Source organism: Sceloporus undulatus, chromosome 4 (assembly GCF_019175285.1).
Source record: "Sceloporus undulatus isolate JIND9_A2432 ecotype Alabama chromosome 4, SceUnd_v1.1, whole genome shotgun sequence".
Classification (NCBI taxonomy): domain Eukaryota; kingdom Metazoa; phylum Chordata; class Lepidosauria; order Squamata; family Phrynosomatidae; genus Sceloporus; species Sceloporus undulatus.
This window is the reverse complement of record NC_056525.1, coordinates 76,537,248-76,557,998: the sequence shown is the minus strand read 5'-3', so window position 1 is coordinate 76,557,998 and position 20,751 is coordinate 76,537,248. Positions and strand designations below refer to the sequence as shown.

General features: G+C 40.8%; 1 protein-coding gene across 1 annotated transcript in view; it reads right to left on the bottom strand.

Annotated features, from left to right (window-relative positions):
* LOC121928226 (vitamin D3 hydroxylase-associated protein-like) overlaps positions 1-20,641 on the bottom strand; it is a 22,401-nt gene extending 1,760 nt beyond the window's left edge. The window contains exons 1-13 of the mRNA XM_042462648.1: positions 16,997-20,641; positions 13,118-13,231; positions 10,440-10,583; positions 9,745-9,878; positions 8,118-8,324; positions 7,351-7,391; positions 5,957-6,081; positions 5,194-5,319; positions 3,983-4,080; positions 3,139-3,238; positions 2,555-2,598; positions 1,070-1,109; positions 456-564 (exon numbers count right to left, since the gene is read on the bottom strand). Of these exons, the coding sequence (XP_042318582.1) occupies positions 456-564; positions 1,070-1,109; positions 2,555-2,598; positions 3,139-3,238; positions 3,983-4,080; positions 5,194-5,319; positions 5,957-6,081; positions 7,351-7,391; positions 8,118-8,324; positions 9,745-9,878; positions 10,440-10,583; positions 13,118-13,231; positions 16,997-17,206 (1,492 nt within the window). The 5' untranslated portion in view covers positions 17,207-20,641. The remainder of the gene's footprint in view (positions 1-455; positions 565-1,069; positions 1,110-2,554; positions 2,599-3,138; positions 3,239-3,982; positions 4,081-5,193; positions 5,320-5,956; positions 6,082-7,350; positions 7,392-8,117; positions 8,325-9,744; positions 9,879-10,439; positions 10,584-13,117; positions 13,232-16,996) is intronic.
* Positions 20,642-20,751: the final 110 nt, after the last annotated feature.

The window sequence follows — 20,751 nt, the reverse complement described above, 5'->3', positions numbered from 1 at the left end:
ATAAATAAATAAATAAATAAATAAATAAATAAATAAATAAATAAATAAATAAATAAATGTTTTTATTGTACAGTGTTCCAATCACTTGACAGGTGAGGAGCACATTATAGATCAAAATAAAAAAGATTTCCATTTAATTCTCTTGTTGAAAAAAGTTAATATCATATCAACCAAATGAGTTGCATACATTCTAGGACATTTGTTATCTTAAGCCAGAGCTTCTGCTTGGCATGTGGCAAGTAACAAAGTGGTTTGGATCTTACTACAGTCTGAAGGAGACAAAGGGGAAAAATCAGATAGGAATGATTATACACACTACTATATTGCTTTGAAAAAAATTGAGCACCCAGCCTTATTGCTCCCAGAATTCCTGACCACTGGCTGTACTGGCTAATGCAATTACATCTGGAGACACAATTTTGGAAACCATGGTTTAGGATCAAATACTGTAATACCAAATAATTTCCCAGGGTAGCCTTCATTAAATGCTGGGCCCAAGGCAGGACACAGGATGACATCCAGTTTCAGCTTCCTCCATTCGGCAATAAATTCTTCCCGGTAAGCCTGTAGACAAAGTTTTTGTGATGTTAAGAGGACTCCTGATATGATTCATCCTCCACTGCCTTAATATCAGGATGACAACATTGCCACCTAGTGCTAATTCTGAAACAATGTCTTTTCAGATACAGGACAGTCTTCTACCAGAATGTGGAATTAATGCCCCCCCCCCCCAAAATCACCCACTCTTTCCATTAAATATGAAGGTGTGCATTAATGTATTTTTAAAATGGAACAGGAAATGTATTGTGTACTCTTCAAACTCAGGCAAGAGTTGTGTTTCTATTTGTACCCGAGTACAAAACCTCCCACGTGAAGCTGCCTTCAAGACTGCTTTGCAGACATGAGCATTTGTACATGGAGATCCATTCTATGTCAGAAATAATACCTATTAAGCACAGATTATAAAAGCATGGATGATAAATGACCGTAAGATTTAAAAGGTAATGGCAGCCCAGTTACACATGAAGCCTGAATGGCCTGCTGGCACGTTTACCAAGAATAGCCTTACCGCCACTGCCACATGGTGCCTCCATAGGTTTTTTGCTGACCTGAAAAACATTCATATTATTATTCTCCAACAGGGATGACTAATGACTTTTTTTTTTAATACTCCTGTCTTTTTTATTTCTTTTTAAATATCTGGTTATTATTACTATTTCCCAACCCTCTTACTGGAATAACAATTACTGTTTGAATTTAAACAGTTTAATTTTAACAGTTTATTGTCAGTTGTTCATTACTGGACCACTATCCAGTGTCAGTTGCTTCTTTTTCATCACTTTATTTTACAGTGCAAGAAATGCCATTCAGAATCAAATCCTTCAATTAGCACAAGTTCAACCAAAACAACTTGATTTAAAAGAGCACATTTTTAAAAATATATATTATTATTTAAGCTAGTGGCCATAACATCTGAATTGAATTTTGCTACTTAATTTTCTGATTTAGTCCTATACATAAAATAATGTTTTACAGTATTAATATAATAAGCTGGATTCAATTTTTGCCGTAGCCCACTCATGTGGCCAGGCACCCCTTCTCATGTCATAGGTCAAGGCGGGTGCCTTCAAAGAGAAAGGGGCAGTGGCAGGTAAAATGGTATGAGACTATCTGGTCGTCTGGCTGTCACAGTGGAGTTTCTTGGAAACGCCATTTCAAACAGCCAGTCTTTTAAGACCAGAGTAAAGGCTGGTTAGGCTGGGATCGGGTCAGATCCACCAGAGTGGAGTCTGGGCTACTTAATCCCCACCTGGAGCTGTTGGTCTGCATCATCTAAACAAAATTGTGCCAGGCTAGTGGGAACACAGGCCTTTGGGCCCATGTGTACAGCTCTCAAGAGAGGCTTTTCTTTAAACTGTTTCCATTGTTCCAGTGAAGGAAATCATGGGACAGGTAAAGCTTCCACACTTTTGCTCCACACTTACCCTGAATGGAACAGGCAAAAGAGGAAGCAGAGCCAGGCCTGCAGCTGCAGCACCAGCTGGAAGCAGCAACCAGCTACATTGCAACTGAGGAGTTTACCATCTCAGGGGCACGATCATACCCACACCACCAGATAACATTCAAGGTTGGAGGGTGGGAATGTGATCTGGCATCCCAAAGTTACTCACCACCAGTGGCGTCCCTGCCCCTAGCATCATCTGGTGTGCAGTGTGTGGATCTGGGGGGTGGGGGTCTGGTCTTCCAGGGCGGCATGCTCAGCCTGCTTTGGGACTGCCCCATTGTTCTCCTCATGAGGAGGAAGACAGGACAGCATGAGATGGGAGTGCACTTGGCCTCTGTTGGGGTCAGCCCATTGTCCTCCTCATGAGGAAAGGAATGGGATTGCATGGGAGGGAATGTATCTTCCACCCCATCATTCTCCCCATGTGGCAGGGAGGGCCCAACCAGGTGTCACCCCTCTTCTGGTGATGCCAATGCTCACCACCTCTGATTTCCATTCTACAGAATTGTCCCTGATGATGACATTTAAAACCAAAAAATCATTCCTTACCCAACTCCGCACAGTGCGTTGAGATCTCTGGCAATCCGAGGGTACTGGGAAGGAAACACAGTTCTATTTATATCCATTCTGAACCCAACAATTACAGTCGGCCATTCTTATACACGGATTTTTTATACACGGATTTAAGCATACATGGTTTGAAAATGTTCCAAAAAAGTATAAATTTACCTTGATGTTCCATTTTTTATTAGGGACACCATTTTGCTATGTCATTATACTTAATGGGACTTGAGCATACACGGATTTTGTTATACACGGGGGATCTTGGAACCAAACTCCAGCGTATAACAAGGATCCACTGTATACGATTTTCTATTTAATGAAAAGGGACAGTCAATAGTGAACTTACCTCCCAGGTACTAACACATACATTCGTCCTTGCTTCAGCATATTTATCTCCCCCAGGGGATGGCACAGATGCTGATAGACTACACTTCCCATCATTCTAAAATAGCTAGGGCTGATAGGAGTTGCAGTCCAAAAACATCTGGTGGGCCACATATTTACCACCCATAATCTATGATCACTCTATCTGACATGCCCAATATAATGCAAGTGAGCCAAGTACTCACCACAGGTTTTAGGATGAATGACAAAATCCTCTTTATTAGAATAGGAAGGCTGTAACAATTAATCTGTGATTTCAAATTTGGATCAACAATGTCTCCTTTGCTGAAAGGTGAAAAAAGAAAAAAAAACTTCTGTCCATTTTTATTTTTGTGAGCAATTCCAAACTGCCAAATCTCCACCTCTGAGGTTGCTCAGACTATAGTGTTAGTTAAACTCATTGAAATAAAAGAAGGAATTGTTCAGTGGCAGCTGCCCAGCCTCCATATGTAAAAACACATGTTTTCTGTGATGCTACATAACGATTTCTGAGAATTATACACTTCATTTTAAAATAACAAATAGGAATAAAAGTGTATCGACACTCCCATGTCAATGTAGAGTAGATCAGAGCACATGCTTGACATGCAGACGATCCAAAGATCCCTAGATCTCCAATGAAAAGGTAGTCAGTTAACAGGTCTAGGGAAAGCCCCCTGCCTGCAATGTTACAGAGCCTTTGTGATTCCTTTCTGAGTAAGATAACAGGTGGGCAACATGCAGAGCATGACCTAAATATAGCTCCTAACCTCTTGACTCTAGTAGGCCATATGTTTTACACAATATTCTTCATGGAAAAAAATAAAATAAAACCTATATTTCCACCCTTGAGTTTCTCCTAGCTCATTTCTACTGATAGTAAAATCAAAATAGATGTTGTTTTGCTAATACATTGATGTCCAGGTTGCTATCATGAGTGTTAGACTTTGCTTGTAGAAAACCATTAAAGCATAACTAGTGAGCACCACCCCCCCCCCGCCCCCCCCCACCACACACAATACATGTTCAAATACTGTGAAGTCTACTCACAACTTCTCCAGTAGATTTGCAGCTCCATCAGAAAAGAGGCCTCTTGTGAAAAGTTCATCAACTACGTAATTGAGACGAGGAGGAACAAAGGGGATGAGCTGTGTGAAAAAGGCAGTTGTTTTGATTTGGCAGCAGGCAAAATAATGAATTGCATATAGGACCATCAGTAAGCAAAGAGATCTTCTAGCACCTTTGAGACTAACCCTTTCATACACTTGAGTCTGCTTCCTGAGATGCAGGCAAATTTGTAAGTCTACAAAAGATTATGGTACCAGCTTTTTTCTTTCAGTAAGTATCAAAGGTGCTACAAGATCCCTTTGCATACTGATTTTCCAGACAGCTATGGCTTTGAATTCTACCACCACATATAGAATTATGCCATTCTGCCCCATTCCATAACAGTTTGCAGAGGTATCTCAAAGTTGGGGGGATGGCATTTTGAAAAGTAGATGATAAGAATGGAAGACTTTTTCAAGTTTTTAAAAATTTTGTTGACCACTTGCTTACTCAAATATTATATTCAAATATTTTAATAATACTTCTAAGATTTTAAAATTTAAAGCAAAAACCCCCATAAATTTTAAATACCAAAAACAACTGCTTAAGAACATATTATGTAGACACACCCAATGGAGAGACAGGATAGGATCTGGCTTCAGGCAAACTGATTTTAAGATTGATTTAGAAATATGATGTTTCCCACACAAAAGGCTGTCATTATTTCTGTGAAGAAAATTAAACATGCTCATACAAACAAAAATGTGATGTGATAAACCATGAATGTACATGTGTCAAAAGGTATTCATGTCTCTCACACATGATATATAGATATTTTTCTACATAGCACTGATACCTTTGTGGAAGGTATACCTTAATGGTACACCTTGATGGCTAAACTCGGTGTAACTTTATAGCTCCAGAATTAACCAAAGGTATACATAATCCAAGTCATACACAGTGCCTAGTTCGCACCTTATCATGACTTGGATAAGTATGCTGTAAGGGAAGTCAAAGAGGCTAATTATGTAAATGAAAAAAAGTACTCTTTGAAAAGTCATTCAGACTGTGATGCTGCCATTTTACAGAAAAGTGCAGGCAAAGCAAGTTTGCAAAGTCTTTATGGCATGCCCATGATGTTTGGGCACAAGTATTAGATGTAGGCACCCATCTCCAGGCAGAACTTGGGAAAAGGAATTAAAAAGCAAATATACTGTATGTCCTGCTGTCTGAAGAAGATGTTTTGTTTCCCGAACAGCCCTCCTCATGCTGGGAGATGGCTGGAAATATCCATCATCTTCATAGTATCCAATGCGGAGGGGTTTTGAGCTGGTGTAAATCTGGAAAAGGAAGACAAAAAAGCAGGAAGAGAAAGAGAAGGTCACTGTTATTTACTGCTGTTCACTGACGCACTAACATAGTTTCTTACTACTTATATAAACCATGTCATGGCTTCTTGAAATGGAATAGTTTCTTCAGTACAAATCAGTAGTTTTATGATAGAGTCAATACAAATATTACCAAAAAGTGGAGGCTGAAAGAAAAAAAATTTTGGACTACAACTGCAAGAATCTCCCACTCACTTTGGGACTGGTAGACCAAAAAACTAACATTTCCAAAATCAGTCTCAAGCTCTGTCTATCTCTCTTGCTGGGATATTTGGCAGAGGAAATAAAAGGCAAGATTTTTTTGTATATTCTGCAAATGCAAAAAGGAGGCAATGGAAATTGGTAAAAAATAATAGTGATGAGTAAGCTGCTGAAAAGCTTGGGATCATCATCAATGGAGATAATAACATACATAGTCTAAATTAAAAACAGATATGCAGAAATTGATGGTTAACAATAATATTTCCCCAATAGCTTTATCATGATACAAATTATTTGAAAAAGGACAGCATTGCTCATCATTGTCTAAGTTGAAACTGTCCATTGTGCTGAACCTTCATCCATTCTGTCCCTCCTCATTGACAATTACCTCTTCTTTGAAAGGCATTGGTGGTATTGAGGGATCCAGGTGGAATAACTCATCACATAAGAGAGCCTTCATGCACAGAGCCAGGCTGTCCACATCTCTTGCCATTGGGCCAATTGTAGCTGTAACTGCAAAGGAAATGAAGGCATTGAAGAGGAACAAAAGATGGTGGGTGCATGATAGCCTGATTTACTACTCCATGTCTCTATCTGTCTCTCACTCTGTGTGTACATGTGTGTGCATGTGTGCACATGTGCCTTCAAGTCACTTATGGTGAAACCATGGAATTCATATGGTTTTCTTAGGCAAGAAATCCTCAGATGTGGTTTTCTAAGTTCTGACTTCTGAAATATGGCCTACAACACTTAGTATTCATTGGCACTCTTGCATCCAAGTACTAATCAGTGCTGACTCTGCAACTGGTGTCTTTTGAGTATTTAGGCTAATATGATTTACTGCTACATTTATGACTACTACAGTCATGAAAAATAGTGAGAGAGTCTAGCCAAATGGTAGGTTCAATCACTACTGGAGAACATTCTAGGAAGCTGCTGCTAGTTCATACTTGATTCAATAGATCAATAGTCCAACTTACTATAAAGCAGCTTCTTATGTTCTTAAGCCTTTATTTTTATGACTCCCAAGCTGACTTGAGTGACATCAGTTACACTGTTGCAAATGAAACATGTTCATATTGGGAAGGATATAGAACTCTACCATCATTCTGAATTTTGTGTGCAGTTTGTTCATCTATCATGCCATTCATCTGAGAAATCCAAAGCAGCTATATATGGTATCCATGAGCTTCTCATTTAAGCATCAATACATCTGTAAGCTCTCCTATGCTTCTAACATGTAACAGCAACATGTATCCTGAAGCCATTCTGTGGGTCCACTTGCTCGCTTGCTTTTGCTTGTTCAAAATAGGACTAGGCAAAGTGTGCCCTGCAGATTTTTGTCTAAACTACTCCCACTGCAAAATATTTCTTAATACAGTCAGCCCTCGCTATCAGTGGATGGCAAGCCTACATGGGTGGGGCAGAGGAGGAGTAAGAGGAGGAGTAAGAGGCAGAAGAGGAGGAGGAGGAGGAGGAAGAGGAGGTGGAGGTGGAGGGAAAAGCAGCAGAAGGAAGAGGAGGAGAAGGAGGAAGAGGAGGCGACCCAGAATCCATAGATTTTGGTATCCACAGGGGGATCCAGAACAGATCCCCCACAGATACTGAGGGCCAACTGTATCAGTTGCAATATTTTAAAGCAATATTGTTTATATTTTTGTAATTTAAGATTTTGTTTGCTTTTTCTTTTTTTTCTTGGTACAGATAAATAAAACAAATATTCCTATTTCTCCTTATTAAAACAAATACATACATACATTTGGATGGACACAAATTACTTACCTGACTTCATGCCTCCTATAGGGGAAACAAGACCAATAGTACTGGGAAAGATGAAAACAAGACAAAAAATGGTTATTTACCAAAAACACAATGGCTGGCATCATGCTAATATGTTGTTGTTGTTGTTGTTGTTGTTGTTGTTGTTATTCTTGTTGTGTGTCTCCAAGTTGTTTCTGACTGATGTTTAGGACATCATAACTGCTTCATATTCTCATTTGTGGTCTTGGCACTTGCCATAATAAGCAAACAATCCTAAAAACCATCTTAAAAGCCACTCAGCTGACTGGAGTGACAGTTCTGTGCCGTTGCCTAGCAGGGTGCTGCAAGATCCCAAGACCAGCATCCTCCTGCCCACAAGTAAAGCTGTGGGGAGCAGAAGTGGGGACCCTGTGGGTACCTGCCACAACTCTGTCTTTTGAGGTAGATTTCTGTGGCTGGATGGGGAGTTGAAGTGTGACTACAATTGTTAATGAACATTTTAAAAGAAGCTACAAAACAAGTTGTTGCACATCTTATATCAATTAGAGCAAAAATATTAGACCAGAAATGTAGCAGTGATGACAAGAAAGGCAATGAAATTTGCTGTTAAGTATAATCACCACTGGAAGTGCACATTGGAATTTCCAACAGAATAAAAGATCCCTCTTTTAAAAGCCTCTTCTTCTATCCGAGAAAATCAAACTCCTACCACTCATATTAAAAAATTAATTCCACTATTATTCACCTGTTTGGCTACTTACCAGTCCAAAGAAGATTCCAGGACCTACCTCAGCCGAGAGCCTGTTGGCTTTAGTCCACAAATCCCACAGAAGCTGGATGGAAGGCGAATGCTTCCAGCAACGTCTGTCCCAAAACCCAAGAGAGACCCTCCTCCTCCAATAAGTGCTCCTTCCCCTCCAGAGGAACCACCAGGACTTTTCTTGTGATTGAAGGGATTCACTGTCTGACCAAAAATTAAGTTGCTGCAGTCGTAGCTGTGTGAGATAAAATGTAGATTGGCCGTTAGTACAACACTGTGCCTTAGGCCAGTGGTTCCCAAAGCCGAGCCCACAGCAAAAGGGTTTTTTCAAATACAGACCAGTGAATTCTGGGAATTATCATCTACAAAAGTATGTTCTAGTCCTCAGATTTTGCTGGACTAGCCGTAACCAAATTCCTGATTATTGGCTAGGGATTCTGGGAATGGCAGTCCAAGAACATCTGGAGACCCAAGGTTCAAAACCACTACCTTATTCAAAGCATGGAATAGTAGTTGAAGAATTATAAGGCACCGAAATAGAATCCAGAGAACCTTAAGAGAACTACAGGGGGGGGGGGGAGTAAAATAAGTAACATCCTTATATGACTGAAGTCAAGGCTAGTTCAACAGTATTCACTCCCTAATGTGAATGACAAAATGGCACCTTCTCCTTCTTTCATACAGAGTCTACCATAGCAGCTGTTAAATCCTGCTTGATCAGTGGTGATAGCACAGCATCACCCACTACATGTGAGGAGAGCAAGCCAGTTTAAGGAGTGCAGGACACTTATTTCTGTTCCCCATCTTCTGCTGCCTGGTTCATTCTGTCGAACGGCAGGGCTAGCTCTGTCTGAAGTCATGTAGAGTAATGTAGGATGACAATATGTCATCTGTCTTGCCAAATCAGAAGAGACACTGATCAAATTCAGTACTATGCACTGTCATAACAGTACAACTAGGTGCCCTAGAGAAGTATTTAAGAATGGTAGGGTGGCCTTTCCAGGTTTGTCTATCAGCATGTGATATATTGAGATATATTTCCTTCAAAGATCCTGAGGTAACTTCAGACTGGCAATAAGAGATCCCCTTTCTGAATGCTTCCTTGCATTAAAATATACTTCAGGGTGTGCTGTTATTTTCTTTCTTTCTTTTTTTAAATCTAGGACATCAGAGACAGAGTTCCAACCCACCTCATCTCTTTTGTGCTAGTTTCCATAAGGAGGAGCATGAGAAAATGAGACCCCTCCTATTCAGCCCTTGATTCTACTTTCTGCATAGACTAAGTTCCACAATCATAAAAATGACTACTACGGTAATTTCTAAACCATCTACTGGCTGCCAATGGCTAGTGGCTGCTATGGCTCAATTGCCACAGCATCTCCTTAGGTTAATTATGTGGTGTTTCTTCTTATTTGTCTAGAACTTGCTGTCATTTTCACTGAAGAATCCCCATATTTTAATGTTTAGTAAGGGGAAATTGAGTTCTTTCCATTCCCATTCTCCACACTGTTCATAATTCATCAATCTCTGTCATATCTGACTTCTTTCCTACATTCTATCCAAGATTTTGATAATGATGATAATCTTATCTCTATGATATATTTGGAAAGAGAGTGAACAAACAGAAAGTTAATAATAAGAAAACCAAGGATTACTTTATCATGCTCTGGGGAACATTGGTTTTCACGAATGGAATTGCCCCCTGCTTCTTCAGAACCTTCACTATCACACTGTCCTCCTTTTCCACTTTGCTGAGAAACTGCACCAAGCCACCTGTAGAGATGTGGCCCTTTAGAAAGAAATACATAGCTGGTTTGACACAATAGGATTTCAGACTACAGGAATATTTTTTCCTATCAAGAACAACACAGTTACACTTCATTAATAAAATTCTAATAACCAGCTGAAACAAAACAATGAAACCAAAAATCTGTAACTAATACTACTAGCACTATAACAAATTACTTTTTAAACATAACTAAGAGTCTCTCATTTAGACCTGCTTCTCTCTCTCTCTGACACCTGTTTCCCTGTTTCTTCAGCCATCCTAGACTCCTCTTCACATTGGAGGGTGAGAAAATCCGTGTGTGTGTGTGTGTTTAAGTCTGTAATTCCTTAAATTTAGCTACACTCCTCTCAGATTAGTCAGGAGTAGAGTTTAAGCTTCCATGGCATTCCACTCCCCCCCCCCCCCTCTTTTTTTTTTTTTTTTTTTTACTTTGAGAAACAGGTTGCATTAAATACAGACTGATCTGTTGGTTTCTGCTACTATCTTTTCCCATCTTTTTAATAACATACAGGTAGCCTACTGGAAGTTAAATAGTGACTGCAAGCATTTAAGGGTAAATACCTTGCATCCAATGTGGTCCTTGATGCTGACAGGAACCCCATATAGCAAGCCTTTCTCTTTTTGTTTCTTCAGTTCTCTGAGTTGTTCCTCACAGCCATGAATGAAATCTGTCACACAGTTCAGCTCCTGGGTCACTTCAAGAGCCTGGTCACAAAGGCAGTGCCATCAGGAAGAAAAGAGTAAGAAACAGAAAGAGTATCAGGTAGAGAGAGCATGAGTATTAAATAGGCAGATTTTGCAACTTTTTGGGACAATGACTCTCAGAATCCCTCAGCCTGCATGGAGGATTCTGTGGAATTTGAATTCATCCAAAATAAGTTCTGGAACAGCTATGAAACTATGCCATCTCCTTGGCCTCACAAACTTTAGATGCTCCATACCATGCCATTAAGAACTGAACCAAAGCATACATCAAAGGCATAGAGGTACCATGTCCTATAGTTTTTAGTGAAAGCTATTGTCCTATTGCCAGTTCCACTGCATTTCAGGTCATTTAAACACCATTCATTAACTTGCTCCTATCTGGCAGAACATGAGTTCACCAGAATGCTGATTGTTTTGGAAACATCTTGTCTGAGGTTGTTTGATCCTTCCTATACTCTTACTAGTATGCGGTGGCATCACAAGAGTTAATGTCATCCAGTGTGAAGTGATGGTGGCAGTACTGGATGGAACCTCCCCCTTTCCTCCCTCTGTTTCACGCATCCGTGCTGCTAGCTGTGGAAAGACATGGGTGGCTGGAGAGACTGGTGAGTGAGGCAGCAGACAGCCTTCCCTCCTTCTGCTTTGCTTGCCTGACCATCCAGCTGTGGGAAGACCTAGGCAGCTAGATGGGTGGGTAAGTGGGTAAGGCAGTGGACAGCCCCATCCTTTTTCCATCCACTGCTTAGCCCACCCAGACAGCTTGGTGGATGGAAGGATGGCTAAGGCAGTGGACATCCCCAACTTACTTTCCTCCCTCTGCCTCACCTGCATACCCAGCTAGTCCCAGAAAGACCCAAACAGTTGGATGGACAGGTGGGAAAGCCATGGACAACCCTGTCTCTCTTTCTTCTCCCTACCTCACCTGCTTGGCCAGACCAGAAAGACTCGCGTGGCTGGGCAGATAGACAGGCAAGCCAGCAAACTACCCCACTCTCCCTTCCCAGGAGGGAAGGGAAGGCAGGGCAGGGCAACACTTTGTAATTTAGCATCCTTTCCATTTTAGGAGCTTATCAGACAAATGAAAGTGACGGGAGCAAAGCGGGATGCTCCCATCACACTTGTGCGATTGGAGCAAGAATATCAGATGACATTTCACGATGTCACCATTATTCCATCCTTGTCCCATCTGTGGGGAGGAATTCTCCCATCGGTTTTTATTAACGAAAGTTTCCCATTAATGAAAAGCGACAAGAGAATTCCTCCCCATGGACGGGACAAGGACGGGATAATGGTGATATTGTGTGATGTCTGATACTCTTGCCCCAATCACTCAGTTGTGATGAGAGCATCCCACTTTGTTCCCATCACTTCCAGGTGTCTGATAATCTCCTTAGTCTTCTGCAGAGGCACCCTGTCTGGCAGTGAGGGTGGGATTAAGATGGACAATGAGCAACCAACCCCTTGGTCTCCATCCTCACTCTGGGCTTTCACCCAGTGTGATCTGCACTCCTCATACCCTCTTAGTAGTACCCCTGGGAAAATATCAGCAGGTTTATATAATCTCTCTGAGTATATACATGATAACCACAGATTGTCAGGGCAGTACTGGCATAGCAAAGAAGACTAAAAGATACAAAATGTATCACTTCTAGTCAAGAGATTATTTTAAATCTAGCGTCAGGTTTGTCATATTTCTATCCATTCAAAAGCTGAGGCAGGGGAATTTTCTCTACAAGGGCATGATTTTTTCACATGGTAACACAGCCAGTGGTGGGTGGCATTTCCTAGATCAGCAAGATGCTGAATCCATTCTGCGTTTTAGTCTGAATTCTAAAGGAATTATCTAAGGTATTGTACCTATTCTGTTACAGGGTTCAGAATCTTGGATAGCACCTTTAAAATTCAGACTAGAACCCAGAGCAAATTCACCACCTCAGTGATATGGAAGGCCCTAAGTGAACCCCATGCCCTGCCTTGGCACTATGTAATGCTTACACAAGAGCTTTCCAGCATAATCTACTGAACATTTATGTTTGGATAGCAGACTTCAAGGAACATCATGTACCTTCTGTTAGATGTCTCTATAGCTGCATCCCTGAGGTCACCTTGAGAATGCCACTTCCTATTGTTTCCATGTGGCAAGTTTTTGCACAAACGGCATATTATGTGCATCAAACAGTACTTACTTTGGAACAATTTCCCACTTTCAATAAAATGTCAATATGTACAGTCTTACAGCATGTCAGTGGGGCAGCACTCAGCTGCTAAAGAAATGTGTTGCTGTTTTTAAAGAAATATTTTTTCCTGGAAGTTTTTGTCACAGTTTGAGTACTGAGAAAATTAAATACCCCTCCAACAAAAAAGTAACAGTGAAGAAAGATGTGTGGATGGAACACCTGGGACAAAACAGCAGCACATTTAGTGCACAAAAGGTATAAATTATCTGACAAGTCACTTAAGATTTTACAAACAGAACAAAGATTTTACATACAGTTTCCTGTCGAAGCTGAAGCATCAGCCCCTGTTGCACTCACCTTCTTTATGTAAGTATACAGGACACTGTCTGGGGAAAGAGACTCCTCCTTAAGTTTTGCTGCCAGTTCTACTAGTGACAAGGAGAGGATGAATTCGGACTGGACTTCTGGGTTCTGCAAGAAATGGCGGAGAGCAGCCTGGGTTATAAAAGTGAATTATTAGGCCGCAAACTGAAATTTTAAAACTAATGCTCATCAGAGACCTCTCTTATAAACTCATGGGTCCTATAGGTAAATAGCCATTACACATTCTTTCCAACTACATAATTAAACAATCACTTAGCTCGGGGTGGGGAGGGGAATTGTTGTAGAGTTTTGCCACATTAGCCTCTCAGAAAACCTTGGAGGGCTAAGCAGCTGCTTCACCTTTTATAACCCCCCTCCTCTAGGGGCATGGGAGCATTTTTTTTTTTTTTTTTTGCCTCCATGGTGTCATCCATAACCACCATCATCATTATTATTTGCTTCCCTAACTCACTAGTCTATCAATTTATTGTAGACCTGCATTTGCAATTACAGTCGCTCCTCCAAGTCTGCGGACTTGAAATCTGTGGACTTGGAAATCCACTGAGGGGTGACTGCCATTAACCTTAATGGGGCATGCACCTGCAGTGTGCACCCCTCATGTACGCACCCCATTCAAGCCTATGGGGCTTTAATATGCACAAGATTTGGAACTTGTGGGGGGGTCCCCTCCAGAACAGATCCCACACAAGTTCCAAGGGGTGACTGTAGTAGGAATAAACCATGGCTATTCATCTAAGTCTATGACTGAGACTGCATATACACTGCAGAATTAATTAAGTTTGACACCACTTTAACTGACATGGCTTAATGCTATAGAATTCTGAGATTTTGTGAGATATTTAGCTTTCTCTGTCAGAAAGATCTGCTACCACAACAAACTACAAATCCCAGGACACCATAAGATGGAGCCATGATAGTTAAAGCGGAGTCAAACTGCATTAATTCCGCAGTGAGGCAACAACCTCAAAGCCTGCCAGAATATAATGTTAAGATGTCCATTGAAAATGGTCCTTTTCTTTATTTCTCTTCAACCTGGCTCCAGTCCTGAATACTACAACAAGTGTCACTGGCATCTAGAGCAAAAAAGGATCCCTTGGGGGGGGGGGGGACATACTGTAATGCTTTGCTGCAGAAACCACTTTTGCTCTTAAGAACAGAGAACAGAGAACTTTCATTTTGCAAGAAGCCTTCACATGATGCCATTGGAATGCAACTTTCCTAGCAGGGCAATGAGTCTACAGCTGCTCCATTTTCAAAAGGGCACAGGTAGTCTAGAGTTTAGTGATACTGTCCCCAGTAAAAATTTTCTCCCGTTTCAAGGATTTCTTCAAGGATGCATGCTTGAATGGCTGGAACGCTGAAGCAAAGTTAGATTATTACCAAATTGGTTAAACACTAAACTATACCTTTGAGGACCATGGGTAGGCCCTGGATCATTAACCTGTTACAGTGGGGCCCTTGCTATCCCCTGGAGTTTGGTTCCAGGATCCCCCAATAGATACCAAATTTTGCTGGCCATATTTCCTTGAGGAAAAAATGGGACAGTGGGAATGGTAAAAAATGGGATGAGGATATGTAATATTCCATACTCATGAAAAAGTAAGATAACAAAAAATTTATTACATGACTATATTCATCTAACAATTATTCACCAACAGAACTCAAACAAACATTTAGGTAGATGTAGATTCATATTTATTTTAAAACGATGGGACAGTCTGGAAATATGGAAAAAATGGTACTGTCCCATTTAAAAACGATAATATGCTCACCCTATACCAAATTGTGAATGCGCTCAAATTCTATTATATAGAATAGAATACAATGATGTCCATTATACAAAATGGCAAAATCAAGGTTTGCTTTTTGAATGTTTTTTTAACAATATGTATTTTCAAGCCCTAGATGATTGAACCCATGGATGCAAAATCTGTGGATATGGAGGGCTGACTGTAAATCTCTCTTACTGTACTGGATGATAAATGCTAAGCAAGTTAAATAGAACCACCACCATTGACAGAGGCTGGGAAGATCCCAGCTTCTCAAGTGCCTCAAGGACAGAAGCTTATCGCTAATCGCAGACAGTCCCAATTCATTCTTATTTTTTCCCACTTTTTCAGCTGCTTTTAAGATGTCACAGTTTTTCTTCCCTCCCCTTTTTAACTGAGTTCAAAGTGAAAAATACTTTGTACAGGGGTACCCCGGGTTACGAAATTAATTCGTTCCGCCACCGCTTTCGTAACCCGAAAATCTTCGTAAGGCGAAAAAGCCATAGGCGCTAATGGGGAAAAGCCGCGATTTCGTGCGAAATAGCGCCGAAAAGCACAAAAAAATTTTTCGTAACCCGAAATAACCTTCGTAACCCGGAACAGTTTTTTTAAATGGATTTTTTTCGTAACCCGGAAATTTCGTAAGGCGGCGCATTCGTATCCCGGGGTACCACTGTACTCAGTTAACTCAGCATAGGGAAAAAGAGAAAATTGGCAGAACTGTGTCCTTTTCAGTAGGCTAAGGCAAAAGCAAACTACTGCAGCATCCCCTAGCTTGTGTGTTCTACCTCATTAATAACATTTGCCATCTTGACCACACTCTGATGTTGCTTTGCCTCATGTGTACTGGTTTTCATATGTGAAATGTTGGAGAGAGTGTAGTTTGGTGGGGCAACAGAGGCGCTTTCTGGGTGAGAATTCTAAATGGCCCTCAGTAAACTGCAAATCCCAAGATTCCATAGGATGGAACCACAGAAATTAGAGAGGAGTCATTGCACAATGTGTCACAGTGTGAAAGGAGAGAAGAATCATAGAAACGCTTTTTCTTGCAAAACAGACATTTCCAGCAATCTCAGGAAATTTACCTTCACTCTAGTTCTTCAACATGTAAGCTTTCTTTTAATAAGTAATCAAATGTAATTAATAAGAACCACTTTCCTACCAGACCTTTGCTTAAGTGAGCAGCCTCAGCTTACACTGTCCACTGGAGAAACGTATAGAGAGAAAGACAAAGAGCACTTTCACAAAACACAGTTATAGTGCTATGAGTCCACTAGCAATGCTATAATGGCATCCTATGGGTCCTGGGCTTTGTAGTTTGGTGAGGCACTAGATTAGAGAGAATTCTCCTACTTCCCTAAGTTGCCATGGCACCTAAAGTGGAATATAGTGCTACAATTGTGTCATGTGAATGGCCTCAAAGGTATCAAAGAATAATACCCTGTTCAGTGACAAGTCTTTGGCCTACTGTTGAAAGGGCAAGAAGACAACACTTTGCTCTGTGCCTGATAGCTCTGAGAATTTGTGCAGCAAAGGTTCTGGGATGAAAAGTAAAAAATAATGGGATACTTAATGGTAATTTTCACTGTGCTGCCTGAAAGACCATGACTGTTGATCTCACTTCCATTAAAACTTTTCCATTTTCTTTAATAACAGCAAAATTCAAAAAAGACTGTTCTCTCTCTTCCCCCTCCGCATGCAAAAATTGTGCAGCCTGCATTTTATGGACCCTTGGGAGGTTTTGATAGACCACAACTCCGTGTCCCTGGGGACATAAGATACTTCTTAAAACTGTTATTGTTGTGTGTGTTCAAGTCATTTCTGATTATGGCGACTCTATCATGGGACTTTCTTGGCAGAACTTGTTTAGAGGGGGGGTTGTCCTTGCCTTCCTCTGAGACTGAGAGTATGATTGGCCAAGATCACCCAATGGAATTCCTTGTTCAATAGTGTTTGACTATGATTCTCCAGAATCATAGTTGAACACTCAAACCACTACACCACACAGGCTCTCCAGCTTAAAATATTTATTGCAAGGAGATTACATGTAGGATACTTCCATAACTACCAGAGAAAAGGTTACCTTCTGTTTAAGCTTCCAAACAACTCTTTCCATTAGCTCCAGACTGTTGTCTCTCCACCGTCTGGCTTCCTCCATCTTCCTCTGGATCCCTCTGCGTGCCATCCATTTCCACAGCACAACTGCTGCAGCAGAGCTGCAGGTGACAGCAAGGACTACCTGAATGCTTACTCCATCCCTTGGCAGAATCTCCTCCAACTTCTTCTGGATCATGGCAAAATTTCTCTTTCTACTTTCCCAGTGTAACTTTCTCAGAGGGCAGTCCAGAAGGTAGTGGAGGAAGTGCTACCTGATCCTATTTAAGCATTAGCTACTGAGCTACTTCAAAACACAGGAGACCTTCAAAATTCATGATTCAACTCCTCCCTAGGAGTTCCAGAATCTGACCCTTAATCTGTTAGACAATAACCTGATTAGAAGCCTCTGCTCAATGTCTTCTGGAGAATTTGTAAAACTCCCAACCGCATGCGTCATAACAAATGCAAGACATGCATCCCAGTGCTACATGAACGATCTTTGCTGCTTTCAACAACAAAATTTCATGATTATGGAACAAGCCTGGAAACTATAACCTGTGAAATTCAGACTGTGAACTGTAGGATTTAGGATTGTGGATGTGAGCATGCAGGTGGTGCCAGTTGTGCCCCCACAAAGTCAGTGCAAGCCAAGCTATCCAATATCAAGGACATACAGTTCATGCATGTGCATACACCCAAACGACAACAACACAAAACTGGGAGCTGTGACTTTTGGACTACGTCTCCCAGAATCCCTCATTATATGCAAACAGACAGCAGAGCTTGGAGTTGTTCCATTTCTGGACTAAAGCTCCCTGAATCCCCCAACCAGCATGGCCGCTCTACATATGGCAGAAATGCAGATCTAGTTTTCTATACTTTAGTTAGGGCCCTTGAACTGTTGTTCAGGGGGCAACATTGGCAGGCAGGTTGTTACTTGTTGGTACTTGCAGGGAGAGGGCAAATTACTTTCCCGGCCATTGTATTTCAAATAGCCTTAAATATAGACCCTTGCAAGCACACTGTGTACTTACAAGTCCTCTCCATGTGATCCATGCAGCTTACTCTGTTAGGTTTGCACTGAATAGACTGCAGGCAACTTTTATTATTCCTAGAAAGGTTGAATGACAATCACTTTCTTAATATTTCTTAGCACTTGATCCTGGAGTACACTTTTGATTAATAATGTCTCAGGAACCTCAACAATTTCGAAGTCTTGGTGGTCCTGTTCTGCCAGATCATTTGGGTAGGCTCAGTACCCTCCAACCTAGTCTGGGGAGGGGAGGGGTCTAACCTTTCGTGCCTAAGGCAGATTCAGATAGGTTTATTGGGTAGCAGCACCTAACCCATGCATCTCAACTAAGCATCTGATGCAAAGAATTTCAAATACATTTTGGCAAGTGTCATTCAGAGGAAGATTAGCAGGCTGTCGTGTGATAAAAACCTCAGAAACATCCACATTTGGGAATATCAAACTGGTGTTTTGCATTCTGTCCCAAGTATAGTGCTTTATACTTCTCTAAGGGAGCGAAAGGCAATGATTCACTTACATGAGAGAAAATTATATGGCATACTCAAACATTGGGCAGGATCTTGAAAGGTAAAGCCTGAAATCAGAGGAATCATATGTTCCCCATTCTTATGTGTAGGTTTGGAATGATATGTCATAATTCATCTGTATGCTGCAAACTTATTTATTTATAGATATGAAGGGGAGGGATGTACAGAAACTGGCTTCATAGCCAGACTGCTAGGTAACTTGACTGGTTTATTTGTAAGAGGAAGTAGAATTGGACTAAAGATCCCATCATTCCCTACTATTAGAGGATGGCCATTTGTCAGGGGTGCTTTGATTGTGTAGTCTCACATGGCAATGGGTTGGATTGGATGGCCCTTGAGGTCTCTTCCAGCTTTGTTTGATGATTCTATTGCATCAGGGTAGTAATTAAACTTCCTCCCATAGCTCCTATGTATTGACTGAAGTTCAGTTCAGCCGCCTTTCAACTACGTCACATACTACAGTCTAGAGCAAAGTTGGAGAACCTTTGGCCTTTCTCAAGACTACAACACCCATAATATCCTGTATCAGTTACCATACTGGCTTGGAGGGCTGAGGCGATAAATTTGTTCCACAGAACCCAATGGAAACTCATTGAGAAATGAGACAGCATTCAGATATATAGAACTAGCCATCTAATTCAGGTTCCTGATGCAATACTCATATGGTACTGAGCTGGCACAAATGGGTTCTTTTTCTTTTCTTGGTTTTGTTTTCTTTGCTATTAAAATGGTCAGCTGTCTTGAATTCCTTATGAGCAAGAAGCTATATTAGAGACTTAAAAAAAAAAAAGACAAATTCCACTCTTCTCACCAATTTCTTCTACATAATGCAGAACATAGCATATTGCATACAATTAACAACTGGTCTCTCCATGCAAATTCCAGTGTGGTGCAGTGGTTTGAGAATTGATTACAACTTGAGTTCAAGGTTCGAATCACCTGTCAAACATAAAAACCCACTGGGTGACCTTGGACACATTCTCTCAGCCTCAGAGGATGGCAATGGCAAACCCTCTCTAAAGAAACTTGCCAGGAAAACCCTATGATAAGTTTGTCTTAGAGTCACCATAAATCAAAAAGTGACTTGGAGGCACACAACAACTCTCCATGAAGTTGTTGCAAAACACAGGCCATGACATGTTGAACACATATAAGGAGCTACACAGAATCTATCCCTTTACAAAAAGCACTTATTCACTACTTTTCAACTTAAATTCCAATTAAACAAATAAGGACTGTACACAAATGTTGTGATTTGATCCTAATGGTGTAACTGCACAGCAGACCTTGGGGAAAAATTTAACCAATTCCTAGAATCCCCCAGCCGGTATGGCTATTGACCAAACTGGCTCAAGATTCCTGGTAGGCAGCTGTAGCCCAGACAAGAAACATTTTCAAGCTCTTATGAATTCCAAGGTGGGGAAGACAGGTCTGGTGAAAGCTTGGGGTGGGGGAAGGAAATGAGCAAGTTGGGAACATTTGGAGTTGAAATCAGTGGGCATAGTACTCTCTTCCCATCACGAACACCTAAAGAAGCATAGATATGGAGGAATACATGTGAAGGCACCAGAGACTTAGAGCTAAGATTTGAAAAACAAATATTTACAGATAGGATAAAGACCACTACCATTGTGATTTTTAAAAAGATTACAACGATCTTGGGGGTGGGGAGGTACACAATAGAGCAGAATTACTGCAGAGCTTTAAAAAAAGAAGCAGTAAACACTGAGGTCTTTGGGGCAGCCTTTTGGAGCCTGAACAAAGTGGCTGAGGAAACGGTAGGAGGACTGGACTTTGGTCTCTCTTAACTAAGCCCCACAGTTATTCATTTCCAAACTTAAACCCATCTGCAGCATTTCAAAGAATAACACATTTTATCCTGCTGAATAACTTATTAATGTACTTTTGCCCCTTTCAAGTATGGGACAAAGGAATTGGCTCAGGTTTATACTTCTGCTCTGAGGTGACTGCAGAATAGAAGGAGATGTTTCCCTTGCTTGCAGTAATTTCTTCTTTTTTTCATCTCTTTATAAATTTTATTATTATTAAAATTTACAAATCAGATTTTTGCTCCCCAAGTGTACAATTATTTCATCAGTACTTCCTACTTTCAAGTAAGCGGCACTAACTAAAACAAAATGACTTTCAATTCTGTTTGTATAAATAAACCTCTACCTATAT